The following is a 14,448-nucleotide window of genomic DNA, read 5'->3' as shown; positions in this document are numbered from 1 at the left end:
TGAACCATGTTATGAACTCATGATACCGCACGGGGAACAAAAGTATTGATTATGGCAACTTTTACATGCCGGGGAATCCCGGTGACGACACCCTCTACAACTACAAGGGACGATCATAAAATATTAATTAACAATTAACAATAATTTATTTTTCAAATTTTTGAAGTCAATGTGTTTTGGTATTTTACACTTTTAAGTATAATATTGGTAGAGTAAATAACAAGTAGGCACAATTTTTTTATCACTATTTTAATTGTTAATGTTATATTTATTCGTCATTGCATTTTTTTTTGTATTAAAAATCCTTACTACTCTACGAATATTATAAATGTGAATGTATGTTTGTTATGCTATCACACTTAAACCACTGAAAAATTTCGATAAAATTAACTACAGAGATAGACTAGAACTTGGTAAAGGATATAAGCAACCTTTTATCAACCTTATATATATAAGAGGTTTGATGGAGTTGAAATAGGGGGTGGAAGTTTGTATGAATGTTCGTCATTATCAAAGGTTATACCGTGAAAATTTGTATTTAGGCACTTGATAAGAAATAAATAAATATTTGTTCTAGCATTTTTGAAATTTCGACCTCTGTGGTGTTGAAATAGGGGGTGAAAGTGAACAAAAAAGAACGCTAAAAAGTATCTAACAGGAGTAGGTGCTTTAAGAAAACAAAATTTTTCACATGGGATTTATGTGGCGAGTGTCATACCCACAATTTTTTTATGTTTTAGCAAAGGATGGAAAAGCAAAATAAAGTAGTTATTAAAAATGTATTAAAATAAGCAATTTCTAGTTAGCCGCAGCAATTTGTATGCAAATGTGTATTATTTGCAAATTATTCTAAAAAATGCAAGTTGCTGCCCAATTGAATTCGAATTGTTACAATTCCACGCGGACAAAGTCGTGGGTAAAAGATAGTTTTTTTTAATATAAAGTTAAGCTTTAATGCATAATATACATTTATGTATGTATAGACTGGAAAGCCAAAGGACTAAAAGTTAACAACAGCTATTTAAGTCATCTCAGGTTTGCTGATGATATAGTTATCCTGTCTGAAACATCTATGCGAAATGCTATGCACACTTGATCAAGAAAGCTCAAAAGTTGGATTACAAATGAATGCTACCAAAACCAAAATAATGACAAACAGCATCAAATTACCCACCAGAGTCAAAGAAAATAGTATAGAATATGTTAACAGCTACATCTACCTGGGTAAGCAGGTATCATTTAATAAAACAAATAACGAAGACGAAGTCGAACGCAGAACAAAAATAACCTGGAAAAAATTCTGGTCACTCAAAGAAATCTTAAAAGGAGACTATTCGCTGAATTTGAAAAAAACAGTATTTGATACCTGCATAATACCCTGTTTGTTATATGGCTGTCAAACATGGGTATTCACGACAAGAGCTAAACAGAAGATCAGGACAACACAAAGAGCCATGGAGCGAAGCATATTAAAAATAAGGAAAATACACAAAGTCAGAAGTGAAGAAATTAGACAAAAAACTAAGGTAACTGATGCCCTCATGCAAGCCCTTAAATTGAAATGTCAATGGGCTGGTCACGTAACTCGCTATAAAGACAGCAGGTGGACACTCAGAATCACGCAGTGGAAGGGACCTAAAGGAAAACGACGAGTAGGCAGACCGAAAAGTAGGTGGGCTGATGAAGTAATGGAAATAGCCGGGAACGACTGGCAAATAACGGGTAAAGACAGAGACGCGTGGAAAAAGTTGGAGGAGGCCTTCACCCGAGGAGGGGTTCATATCCAAATAAATAAATAACCCATACAAATAAGTAACACGTACTAACATATAGATATTAAGAAAAATATAAACTAACACTAAATAACAACATTTGAAATGTACATATATTAAGGATATGAAATAAAAAAAGGCTTTATTATATTATTATTATTATTATACATTTATGTACTTAAGCACATGAGCAAATTTTCTAGAAAGTGATAATTATAATATTGACACCAGAAACAAACAACAATTTGTTATACCTTTTAGTCGATCATCATATTAAGTTAACTTAGAGTAGTTATTTAGTCTTTCTTCTTCTTATTTTACAACATGATCCCAGAAGATGTTCAAAACTAATGTGTTACGAAATTAAAAAAAATAAATGTTAAAAGTCGTTTATGGGCGATGCGGGACTCGAGCTCATGATCTCTCACGTTCTGTGCGAGTGTTCTTCCGACAGAGCTAACCGTTCGAGTGACGATCGTCATAAAATCTTGTATGCTTTGTTCAACTCTCAGATTGAGGGTGTGTGGATTCGAGTCCCGCATCATTCATGACCGTGAAGGTTGGCGACCGAACTCAGGCCATTGTAAATTTGCCTGAAATTAAATTTTATAATAAAAAAGAAGAAACCCGCTAAGTTTCTTGCGCCCGTTCTTCTTAAGTCTGAGGCATTAATCTTAGAATGGGTGGTAGTTTTGACGTACAATAAGTGATTTCATATCCTTTTTGAATAAAAAATATCTGAATTTGTATTTCAGTTGAAGTACCAAGAGTATACAGAACGTCATTGGCATACATTCAAAATAGATTGAAACGGCATGGCCGTGAAATAAACGCGTGGATTTCAAAAAATTAAAGGAAATATACTTAACATTAGCGCCATATGATTTTGAAATTAGTGATTTAATCTATTAAGTCAATTATTTTACATTTCTTTTATTAAAACTCAAAATTTATCGAAGTGGTGCTATTTGGTAAAAAGTAATTATTTTTGACAATGTTCATAAATGTCATTAACAATCATGGCAATCAAGAACATAACCCAATTATGCACAACCACGATACACGGTTGATGTCCTTTGGGCATAGATTATAGAGAAGTACTTAGTTAAGGCACAGGTTAAGGTGACAAGTAATAGAGTAATTATAATAATATGATTTTATAAAAAAAAAATGGATATCTAGCCCACATCAAGATGTTTTTAGCTCATAAACCTAACGGGGGTATATCTTGTAACCGAGTATATTGTATTTTTTTAATATTCTTATTTTATTGTAGTTTGGTTTATGTTGATGGTCTTCTAACCAATGCTCTAAATAAATAAAACAACATTTATTTACAAATTACTCAGGTTAAAGATGCACCTAACCACAAACTTGACACAATGGACACAAAAAGTCCCTCGATAACAAGGATTCCCCGTCTCCCCGTAAAATACATAATATCTACATTGTAAACACACTCCCAGCTTTGTATATAAACAATAATCTGCTATAGTTTCTTCATAATATCCCTCACTCTCGTCGAAGTAACTTGACAATTGATTAAAATGAAGTGTATTGTTTTATTTTTCCTTATCGTGGTTGCCGCTATCAGCACAGAAGCGGTTACCTTCACGAAATGCCAATTAGTTCACGAATTAAGAAATCATGGATTCCCAGAGAACAAACTGAGAGACTGTAAGTTATTTTTGAAATTATACTTCTTGAAAATTTATTGAGTTAGGCGTGACTTTTCGGAAATCCATAATTATACTTCTTTGTCGCGTAAGGAAAAAATAGAGTGAATTTTTAACATATGCACGCACTCTGACACCCGAAATCGACACCCTGACGTTAGTTGGGCAACTAGATCATTTTTATCATACATCAGTTACCATAAGCCTCTTGTAACTCGTATATCTAATCCAACTCATTCGAAATTCATGCCTCACAAGATACTCTATATTTTTTTAATCATTTTAAATAGCCTGAGCCCTGAGGGCGATCGCTCCATTCTCAATCTGTGGTATCAATAAGACAGCCATATTTTATGTTATAGTAATCTTTACCACATAATATATTTGTTTTTGTCATTTTCTTGGATAATGGAAAAACATATATATGGCCTGACAAAAGTAACGCGACTTAATTGAGTAGTAGGCATAACAAGTTTATGTTTGTTTCTCTTGTCAACATTTTGATTATCACAGTTTCTAGAAATTTTGCATATTTGGCTCTGTACAAACACAACATTATCAAGAATATATTATTATTGAGAGGCTTAAAATATTTGATTGCTAGCTGGGCACTTTGTCATTTCATTCTATTCAAATAAAAATATTTTTATTCAAATTGAACGTCAAAAACTACCATCAATTCGAAATAGCTACCTCAACGAGTTACGTTACGTTTTTTAACAATCATTTTTAATTTTATAACACATTTGTTTTGTACATTTTCTGGGCTCATGTTGTAAAAGCATATACATTAGCCAATAAAAGACTCACTAACTCGACTTAACCGAGTAGTAGGCATAACAAGTTTATGTTTGTTGGTCGTGTTAACATTATGACTGTCGCAGTTTTTTGTAGGAGTGGGAGGCTCCTTTGCACAGGATGCCGGATAAATTATGGGTACCACAACGGCGCCTATTTCTGCCATGAAGCAGTAATGTGTAAACATTACTGTGTTTCGGTCTGAAGGGCGCCGTAGCTAGTGAAATTACTAGGCAAATGAGTCTTAACCTCTGATGCCTCAAGGTGACGAGCGCAATTGTAGTGCCGCTCAGAATTTTTAGGTTTTTCAAGAATCCTGAGCGGCACTGCATTGTAATGGGCAGGGCGCATCAATTTACACCAGCTGAACGTCCTGCTCGTCTCGGCCCTTATTTTCTTAAAACAAAGTTTCTAGCAAATTCCTTAATGTGCATTAATTTTATTATATGAAACAGGGGTGTGCTTGATCCAAAATGAGAGTGGTGGCACCACAAGTAAGGTGGGGAGAGTAAACAAGAACGGATCCAGGGACTACGGTCTGTTCCAGATCAACGATAAATACTGGTGCAGCAACACCAGCACTCCGGGCAAGGATTGTAACGTCACCTGCGCACGTGAGTATTAAGGACTTTATTTTTTTGAGAGATTTTTCCGAAATACGCATTTTAATTAGAATATTTATTAATTTTTAATTACGCTTGATTGCATCGGATGATTTTTTACGACTATCATTGTTTGTTTTATTTAATTTAAGCCTCTTTTCTCGAATTCACAAAAAAAAAATGCAAAAAAAATTAGTTCAACCCCTCGCCCCGGGCGTCTAGTGAATAATGGAGGGCCCCTCATAAAAAGAAAGGCTAAATGATATAACATTACCGGGACATAAAAATAATATCGAAGTCCCATGCCCAAAGCTGTCGTAAGAGGCGACTAAGGGCATTCACCAGTGGGAGGTTCCTTTGCACAGAAAGCCGGCTAGGTTATGAGTACTACAACGGCGCCTTTTTCTGCTGTGAAGCAGTAATGTGTAAGCATGCAGGGCAAATGAGACTTAACATCTTATGTCTCAAGGTGACGAGCGCAGAAGCCATTCAGAATTTTTGGGATATTTAAAATTCTGGGCGGTACTGCATTGTAATGTGCCCATTGTAATGAGTGTATGTACATTGTAATAGGCGTATCAATTACCCTCACCTAAACGTCCTGCCCGTCTCGGCCCTTTTTGTATAATTATCTTTGTTTTTTTATAATAGTTTTAAAACTGGAAAATCTTAGGATGAACGGCAGACGATTAAGGAAACAGATTTAATTAATACGGAAGAAGCCGAGACGTACATTTCCCAATCAAATTCAAAGTATTCGTAAGATGAGGCGGTTCTGTGGAGAAATGAGGGAAATTAACAATTTCAACAGCAATATTTATAAGAAATGGATTTGTTTTGGTTTTTGTACCTTAGAGCAGATTACTTTTTTCTTGCCAGCTTTGAATGGGGCTTCGGTTCTACTAGATTATTGATTACACCGACAATCGAGTTTATTATAAGCTCGAGCCCTGTAAAAGTCTACAATCTGACGCTATAACCACCTTTTCACATATTTTTATCGAATTTGAACAAATGTCTCGGACTTGAGAAGAACGGGTTCAAGAAATCAACGTGCCCCTTTTTATAGAAGATCACATTACATTAAATTATTTTTGCCTATAGCCTATACACCTTATGCCTCCATGCTCAAGGCATAAGGTGTATGTATAATTTACACTATAGTGGTAAGCATACACTTCGTCTTACAAGACTTACTAACTCAATTTATCATCATAGTAGCCGGAAGACGTCCGCTGCTGGACATAGCCCCCACCCCCCCCAAATATCTCCACGATGATTGATCCTGCGTTATCCTCATCAAATGTAATCCGGCGATGTTAGATCATCGGTCCATCTTGTGGGCGGCCTACCAACACTGCGTCTTTCGGTACGTGGTTGCCATTCGAGGACTTTACTGCCTCAATGGCCATCTATCCGTAGAACTATGTGCACTGCCCACTGCCACTTCAGTTTTGGAATCATTTGGGTGATGTCGATGACATTGGTTCTCCTACGGCTCTCCTCATTTCTGATACGATCTGGCAGGGAAACTCCGAGCATAGCCCTCTACATTGCCTTCTAAGCGACCATGACCTTTCTCTTCAGGCCCATGCTTAGTGACCATGTCTGCGTATCGTAAGTCATCACTGGCATCACACCCTGATCACTGGCATCACACCCTGGTTGAAAACCTTCGTTTTCAGTCACTTTGGTATATGGGACGAGTGACCTCTTTCACGAAATTAGACCTTCCTCACTGGAATATTTGTCCAAGGTAGATGTTCTTGTCTTCAACTTCGAGAGAAAAGTTCCCAACTGTAGGTGTGACATGGAAATGAAACATGATCTTCCTCTTGTACTTATCTTGTAGAAGGGATAACTAAGTATATCTGTTCTTGGTATTACATAATGATAATTACGGTGTCTTATATACGCTAAATGAATATTCCTACAGCCCAGACTAGACTAGAATGAGTAAAAGACTTGTACAATTTCAATCTATCTAGTGTGAGTTTGCACAACCACAAAGACAATATTCGACAAACATACTCGCCTAATTGTCTTGAAAACAATATTTATTACGAACCAAAATTATTGTCTTTCAACAGCTTATTAGTTATTTAACACAACTATCTGTTAAGTAAATACAGAATCGAATAGAAATATATTTATTAACCGTAGAGAGTCATTCAAATTCAAATTCAAATATTTTTATTCAAAATAGGATGTGACATCAAAAAAACCACCACACATTCCAAAATGAATGCCTCAGACCTGAGAAGAATGGGCGCAACAAACTCAGCGGGCTTTTTTTTTCATCGAATAAATATGTTTACAAAGTAATATTATACAATTAAACTTATTATTTAATAGCTTGAGGGCGGTCACTCCATTCCCAATATGTGGTATCATTAAGAAAGTCATTTATGTTATAGTAACCTTTACCACACAAACGTTTTTTAACAATTCTTTTGAATAACGTTATACTTTTGTTTTGAACATTTTCTGGGATCTTGTTGTAAAAGCATATAAATCGCCCCACAAAAGGCTTACTAACTCGACTTAGCCGAGTAGTAGGCATCAAAGTTTATGTCTGTTCCTGGTGTTAACATTATGGTTATGACAGTTTCTGGCAAATTCACTTATGTGCCTATGAACATACATTACATTATCAAGAATATATTGAGAAGCAACAGTCAAGATGTTAATTTCTTTAAATTTTGCTCTCAATGATTCTTTAGGACCTAGGTTATAGGCGCGAATAGCCCTCTTCTGCAGCACAAATATTGTATTAATATCGGCAGCGTTGCCCCATAGCAATATACCATAGGACATAATACTATGGAAATAACTAAAGTATACTAGTCGCGCCGCATCTATGTCAGTTAATTGTCTAATCTTTTTAACCGCGTATGCTGCAGAACTAAGTCTGTTCGCCAATCCTTCAATATGAGGGGCCCCATTGTAATTTGGAATCTAGAGTTATGTCAAGAAATATAGCAGATTCCACCGGTTCTAACACCTCTCCGTTTAACAAAACATTTGCATTTACATTTTTGACATTTGGTACGGTAAATTTAATGTATTTAGTTTCTTGCTATTTAACGATAGGTTATTAGCGCTAAAACAGTACACGATGTCAGATAAAATATCGTTCACTTCGTCATACATAGCTTGGTTTCTTTTCACTTTGAAAATCAGTGATTATAACGTAACATATTGTAGCAACACTTGGTAAACGTCATTAAGCTATATCAGTTCGGAAAGGCGCATTGACACGGGGTGAAAAACTGATAAGAAACTCCCAGCCCATCTTTTAAATCGAATGACATCTTAGGCTAAGATAACTTCATATAACATTATACAATTTTATGTTGCCTGCGCAGAACCAGACAAGAACTACCTATAATACTGTCAACTGTATTACAATAAAATACCTTATCGTAAAATTGAATACGAAGATCTATGAAGGAGCCTTTAACTCTAGGCAACTTATGAAACAGCACGGACAGTTTATAATTTCTGAAACTGAACGAAATACTGGATTTGTGGCGGTCCTCCACAGTGCGGTTTTTGTCCTCCTTCTCCATAAAAAAATAGTAATGTTTTGTTAAATATATACATTATATTCATATATGTATGTATTATGATGGAAGGGTTAGGTTGTTTATCAACTCGAATGTTTCCCGAAGAAAGTCTCTTGCTAATTATATCCTATAGAAGATCGCAGTTTCGTGACATAGCCGTAATGATGCTAAACAGGAGGCTCCAATCACGAATATTATTGTACACATTTATTGGTAACGAAAACAAAAATTCTTGGATTTTTTGTACAGTTACTCGATCAAAGGAGATTCGAGAAAGTACTTTTCCAAACCCTAAGTATTAAAATGAAGTGTATCTATTGTTATCATCTGTTGGATGTTCTGTTTAATTTTGTTGGCTGTTTCATTTTGCGCATTTAAGGTATATTATAATATCACGCTTTAAAATGTCTCAGTTTTTCAAATCCGTGGTAGTGTCATAATGAAAAACTGATTGACTGGTTAGCATTTAGCCAGAAGACTTTCGAATGAGCAGTTGATATAATATAAATTTACCAAAGGAAGAAACGAAATTGGTGTAAATCGTTTAACGTACTATATTTTTTTATAACAATCTAAGCAAATTAAGCATTTTAGTCAGATTATTTGTTATAGATTATTAATTTAAACAAAACAATGCTTCCAATTTTATTAACAATACTATGATTAGATTAAATTAAGACTGTGATTACGGGGAAGGGTACCAAGAGTACTGGCAGCATTTCCGTATTGGATAGCTAGGCTGATCCGTTGACCAAATTAGCTGTGAGCGCTTGGGTTTCCTGTAGCCTTATTGAGGCGCGTAGATGGTACTTTGTACATTCTCCGCACCTCTGAGCCCCACGGGCCAAGTGTCTCGACACCAAATGGCACAAGGTTGTAAGACTCACTGATACCGACATATTTGCAACATTTGCTGTCTTTAATATATTTGCTTTCTTTTTGATCGAAGACACAATTCCGTTGTTTATACATATGTAAGATTATAATTTATTAATTAACAAGGTAAATTATGGCCAGAGTAAATGTTATTCAGGCTTAGAGTTATTGAATTAACACTATTCATTTGGCGACGACGATATATTGCATAAAATGCTTAAAGGTAGATTTTGTCTTGTCATTGGGCAGTGTTATTTTATATCAAAGCCGAGTAATACATGATTTATTGCGCAGATTGTCACTGGCCGTATATTACTTTTTCAAAAACTCATAAATCATACGTACAGCCAGGGTACAGAGCATGAAATATTGTTTTTGGATATGCTATTCATCATAATGTTTAAGTAAAAATTAAAATTATTATTTTTTTATGGCAATAAGAGTTGAGAAGAGCAGGACGTTCAGTCGATAGTAATTGATACGCCTTACCCATTACAATGCAGTACCGCTCAGGATTCTTGAAAAACCCATGTTTTTTAAGCGTCGCCATAATTGTGCTCGTCACCTTGAGACATAAGATGTTAACTCTCATTTGTCCAGTGATTTCACTAGCTACGGCGCTCTTCAGACCGAAACACAATAATACTTACACATTACTGCTTCATGGCAGAAAAGACGCCGTTGTGGTACCCGTTATCTAGCCGGCAACCTGTGCAAAGAGGCCTCCCACTGGTAAATGCCCTTAATAGATTTTTACAACACCCTTGGGCCTGGGACTTCCCTATTCTTTTTATGCCCCGGGGAAGCACAGGACAATCAATTTATTTGTGTAATTGGAAGGACTGCCAATTGTGCAGGTTTTTTTTATCTATGCGTTTGTGAATAATCGCAAACAATTTTCAATCGCGCTCAGTAATTTTATAAAAGCTTTATTCAAAATAGGATTGTTAAATCACTGGCAATTTCAGTCGAATCAATGGCTTTTTGATCACTGGCAAATTTAGTCTAAGTTGGTCCCGATGTTAAGTTTAGCTCGTCCTCCCATCTTTAGAACTGACTACCGATGCAACATTGTATTTGTTGGGTGCCATTACTAATTCTGACAGCAATCACGACCATCATGTTCACGAAGCATCTTTACACCAACAATGAATGATGATGCATCCATTATACGACAATTTATATTTATACAGTTTATTCTTTATTATTATTTGATATTATTTAAACACTATTCGTATATTGTTTGCAGCACCTTACTAACTAATTTGTTTTGTATATTACAACCATTGTAAAATACTCTATTTAATTAAAAAGAGCGGCCGCTGAACTTCTTGTATGTTCTTCTCACGAGCTCTACTTTTTCCGAACATAATAATATGGTAGATCCAGTGACTTTATTTTTAAAGTGACTATTCAAAAGCCCTTAGTTTAAGCCTAACTGGATAAAGTTTATTTGACTTTGACTTTTAAATATTGCTTTGTTCCATTCGTTCTTTCCTCTTATTGTGTGTTTCGTCCACCACCATATAATTGCTTTGAGACGCCTTCGAGATTGCATTTTTGAAGCGTAATTGTTTGAATCTATTGATTTAATATGATTTTATTTTATTTGATTCTTTTTTCTTTTACAGAGGTACTCACAGATGACATCTCGAAGGCGTCTGCCTGCGCTAAGAAGATTTACAAACGTCACGGCTTCAATGCCTGGTACGGCTGGAGGAATCACTGCCAGGGATCACTGCCTGACATTAGCTCATGTTAATTAAAACGAAAATAAATATCACCTTAATAAACCATACCAACCATGAATATACTATGTTTTTGTGTTTTTATTAAGTCCCTAAAGAGCCCTCGCGTCTTTTGACACAAGTCTCGCTATGGTATCGAATGTGGATATGGCTGTAGAGTTTAAAGGGCCTTTCAAGGATTACGTAATTTTTTTTTGCTGATTTGGGGATGGGAACGGTCTCGAAGTTATGTTAGCAATATTAATTTGATATTTTTTTTGGTTTATTTTTTATAAAAAAAAAATATTCTGATTAAAAGACTTGCCTTGTTTAAGGACTCAACAACGAAGACATGTATCGACTCCGAGTGATCTCTGACTTTTATCACAAAACCCACTAAAGTAAAAGTTTCTAGCTACATAACTTGAAGATGAAGGTGCATAGTTGGCAGGCTTATCACATGGGGGACCGACGAACTAGTAAAGGTTCTTGAACCAATACGACTTATGGAAAGAAATAAATAAAAATGTTGTTTTGAAACATATAGTAGATACACATTTTTTTATGGAAATTAACGAGCGTATGGGTAACCAGGTGTTAAGTAATCACCGCCGCCCACATTCTCTTGCAACATCAGAGGAATTAAAGGAGCGTTGCCGGCCTTTAAGGCAGGTCTATGCGCTTTTTTTTAAGGTACCCATGTCGTATCGTTCCGGAAACACCGCACCATGAAGCTCATTCCATAGCACTAGTTGTAGTATGTAGAAGAAAGTTCCTTGAAAACCGCATTGTGGAGAACCGCCACGCATCCAGATGGTGGGGATGATATCCTAATTTGTTGCATTTCGTGCGAAGGTGGAATTGGGCGTCAGGATTAATTGAAACAACTCTTCGGAACACTCTCCGTGATAATCACAGTGAGGCAACGTCTCTACGCAACGCCAAGTGAACCAGCCGTTCGCAATACACAACGCAATTCGGGCAATTCGAGCCGCTCTGCGTTGCACGCGGTGAAATGAATCGCGCTGGTACTGGGGTGCTGCAGGCCAGAGATGACACATAAATATAAATAGGCAACTTAAAATAAACTTATGTAAGAGACCAACAATACACCAAAAAAAATCTCAAACATTTCAAATCAACTGATCATGTTTGCTGGTTTGAAAACCATCGCTTGTCTTTCGTTGGACTTGCTTCAAAATGACTCTTAAGATAACAACATTTTCTCAAAATCTGCAAGTGTTCTTCTAAAACCTCAGGTGTTCTAGAAATAACAGCCAATCCATAGAATGAGCTACCTGTATCTTCAAAAAAGTGCAAATCCCTTCCAAAAAGGCCGGCAAGGCTCTTCTAGTTTTACTGCACAAAGTGGGCGGCGGTGATCACTTAACATCAGATGACTCGTACACTCGTTTGTCCTCCATTTCTTTAAAAAAATATTAAGGACATTAATAACCGTATTACGTTTTTTAATATGGAGGGAATGGTAAGCCCACAATAATTTGATACTTTTACGAATTTTCACCTTAAAGAAAGCCTGTAAGTGATGAGTTTTTCTATTCAATAGATGAAACGTGATTACCACAACTGAGTTCTAAAGTGCTAAAGAAACTATTCAATATCATAACTAATGAAACCCAACTGCAATAGATAAACTATGCAATAGATTATCTTCGACATAATTTCGCGAATATTATACTGATGAGTTAGTGTTTCGTGTCGCTGATAATCCGAGCTGCTTAACAAAGGCCGTGTTTATTTAACATATATATATATATATATATATATATATATATATAGTCGGCATTATATACCCACCACAGAAGCCGAGAAACTTGCGTGGAATCGTGACCAGGCAACGACGTATAAGACATTTATTACCAAAGTTTTAAATATCGTTTGCTTCAGAGAACTTCATCTTCTTCCCCGGTATAGCATTGAGGAGAACCGAAACAAACTTGTATATGAAATTGATTGCAAAAATTTAGTCCAATTCAACCCTAAGAAGATATAAGTTTGTGCGTTCACCGCTAAAAGGTCTCCCTCTGTCGTATCCCCTCGATTCGAGATCACTTCCCTAACTGGCACAGTATGTATCAGCGTATTCGACGTCGATATATCGAGTGATGTTCAGTTCCGTAGTCACTTGAACGTTTTGTGGGTTTTAACTGAGAGCCACGCTCTGTAAGGCTCGTTCGGGTAAGTCACAAAGTTCAAGTCAAACTTAAAGTCAGTTCAGAAAGTTTAGATGAGTTATTTTGCCTCTTGCTGTTAAGTTGGCTAGCCTTAGCGTTGTATTGCCATACATTAGAATTAAAATTCAAATATTTATATTCAAAATAGGATAAGAAATTACTTATTGAAAGTCAAACATTACTAACCATTCAAATTATATCGCCATTGTTTCGTCACGCAGTATTCACCAGTGGGTGGCTTCTTTGCACCGGATGCCGGCTAGATTATGGGTACCACAACGACGCCTAGTTCTGCCGTGAATCAGTAATGTGTAAACATTGCTGTGTTTCAGTCTGAAGGGCACCGTAACTAGTGAAATTACTGGGCAAATGAGACCTAACATCTTATGTCTCAAGGTGACGAGCGCAATTGTAGTGCCGCTCAGAATTTTTGGGTTTTTCAAGAATCCTGAGCAGCACTGCATTGTAATGGGTAGGGCGTATCAATTACCATCAGCTGAACATCCTGCTCTTCTCATCCCTTAGTTTCATAAAAAAAAATATAAAATAATAAAACATCGCGTCGCGATCGTGTCGTGAGGTTTAAAAGGCCGCATACTCGGCAGTAGGATAACTCTGATTAATGACATTCTTAACGCGTTTAGAGATCCTGTGTAGTGTGTAAATACACCTATCTTGATGTAAGTAAACGGATTAAGAGGCGAGAAAGTCGAAATGAGATTCTGTAATAAAAGAAGGCTTTATACTTTCGAGAAGTTTTCAATTACTTCTTAATTGAATACTGGCGATTTATATTATATACATACTATTACTTTTATTTAGAATAGGGTTAATTATCTGATTTAAAGCTACAAAATAGAAAAAAAAAAACAATAATAATAAATAATAACAAAATTCCACAACAAAGCTATGGAATGAGTTTCCTTGTGCGGTGTTTCCGGGACGATACCACATGGGTACCTTCAAAAAAAGCGCATACACCTTCCTTAAAGGCCGGCAACACTCCTGTGATTCTTGTAGTGTTGCAAGAGAAAGTGAACCGAGAAGGTTACCCGTACACGCGTTTGTCCTCCTATTCCATAAAAAAAATATATAATTTAAACAGTCTGCCCCACTTTATTAGCTTGGTATGTATGTAACGAAATCTTTTAAAATCATTTTCCCGTCTGTGACCATCCTTCTGATGTCAATAGTCCCAATTAGATAGCACCTTCTATGCTATGTCCCAGCGGA

The 14,448-nt window shown here is 36.1% G+C and overlaps 1 protein-coding gene across 1 annotated transcript; it reads left to right on the top strand.

The window, feature by feature from the left end:
* Positions 1 to 3,289: 3,289 nt before the first annotated feature.
* LOC126968040 (lysozyme-like) lies at positions 3,290 to 11,111 on the top strand. Its single transcript, XM_050812826.1, has 3 exons — positions 3,290 to 3,449; positions 4,702 to 4,860; positions 10,925 to 11,111. Exons 1-3 carry the CDS (start codon positions 3,320 to 3,322, stop codon positions 11,053 to 11,055), a joined length of 420 nt encoding a protein of 139 aa, XP_050668783.1. The 5' UTR covers positions 3,290 to 3,319; the 3' UTR covers positions 11,056 to 11,111.
* Positions 11,112 to 14,448: the final 3,337 nt, after the last annotated feature.

Source organism: Leptidea sinapis, chromosome 14 (assembly GCF_905404315.1).
Source record: "Leptidea sinapis chromosome 14, ilLepSina1.1, whole genome shotgun sequence".
NCBI classification, from domain to species: domain Eukaryota; kingdom Metazoa; phylum Arthropoda; class Insecta; order Lepidoptera; family Pieridae; genus Leptidea; species Leptidea sinapis.
This window is presented reverse-complemented; position numbering and strand designations above follow the sequence as displayed.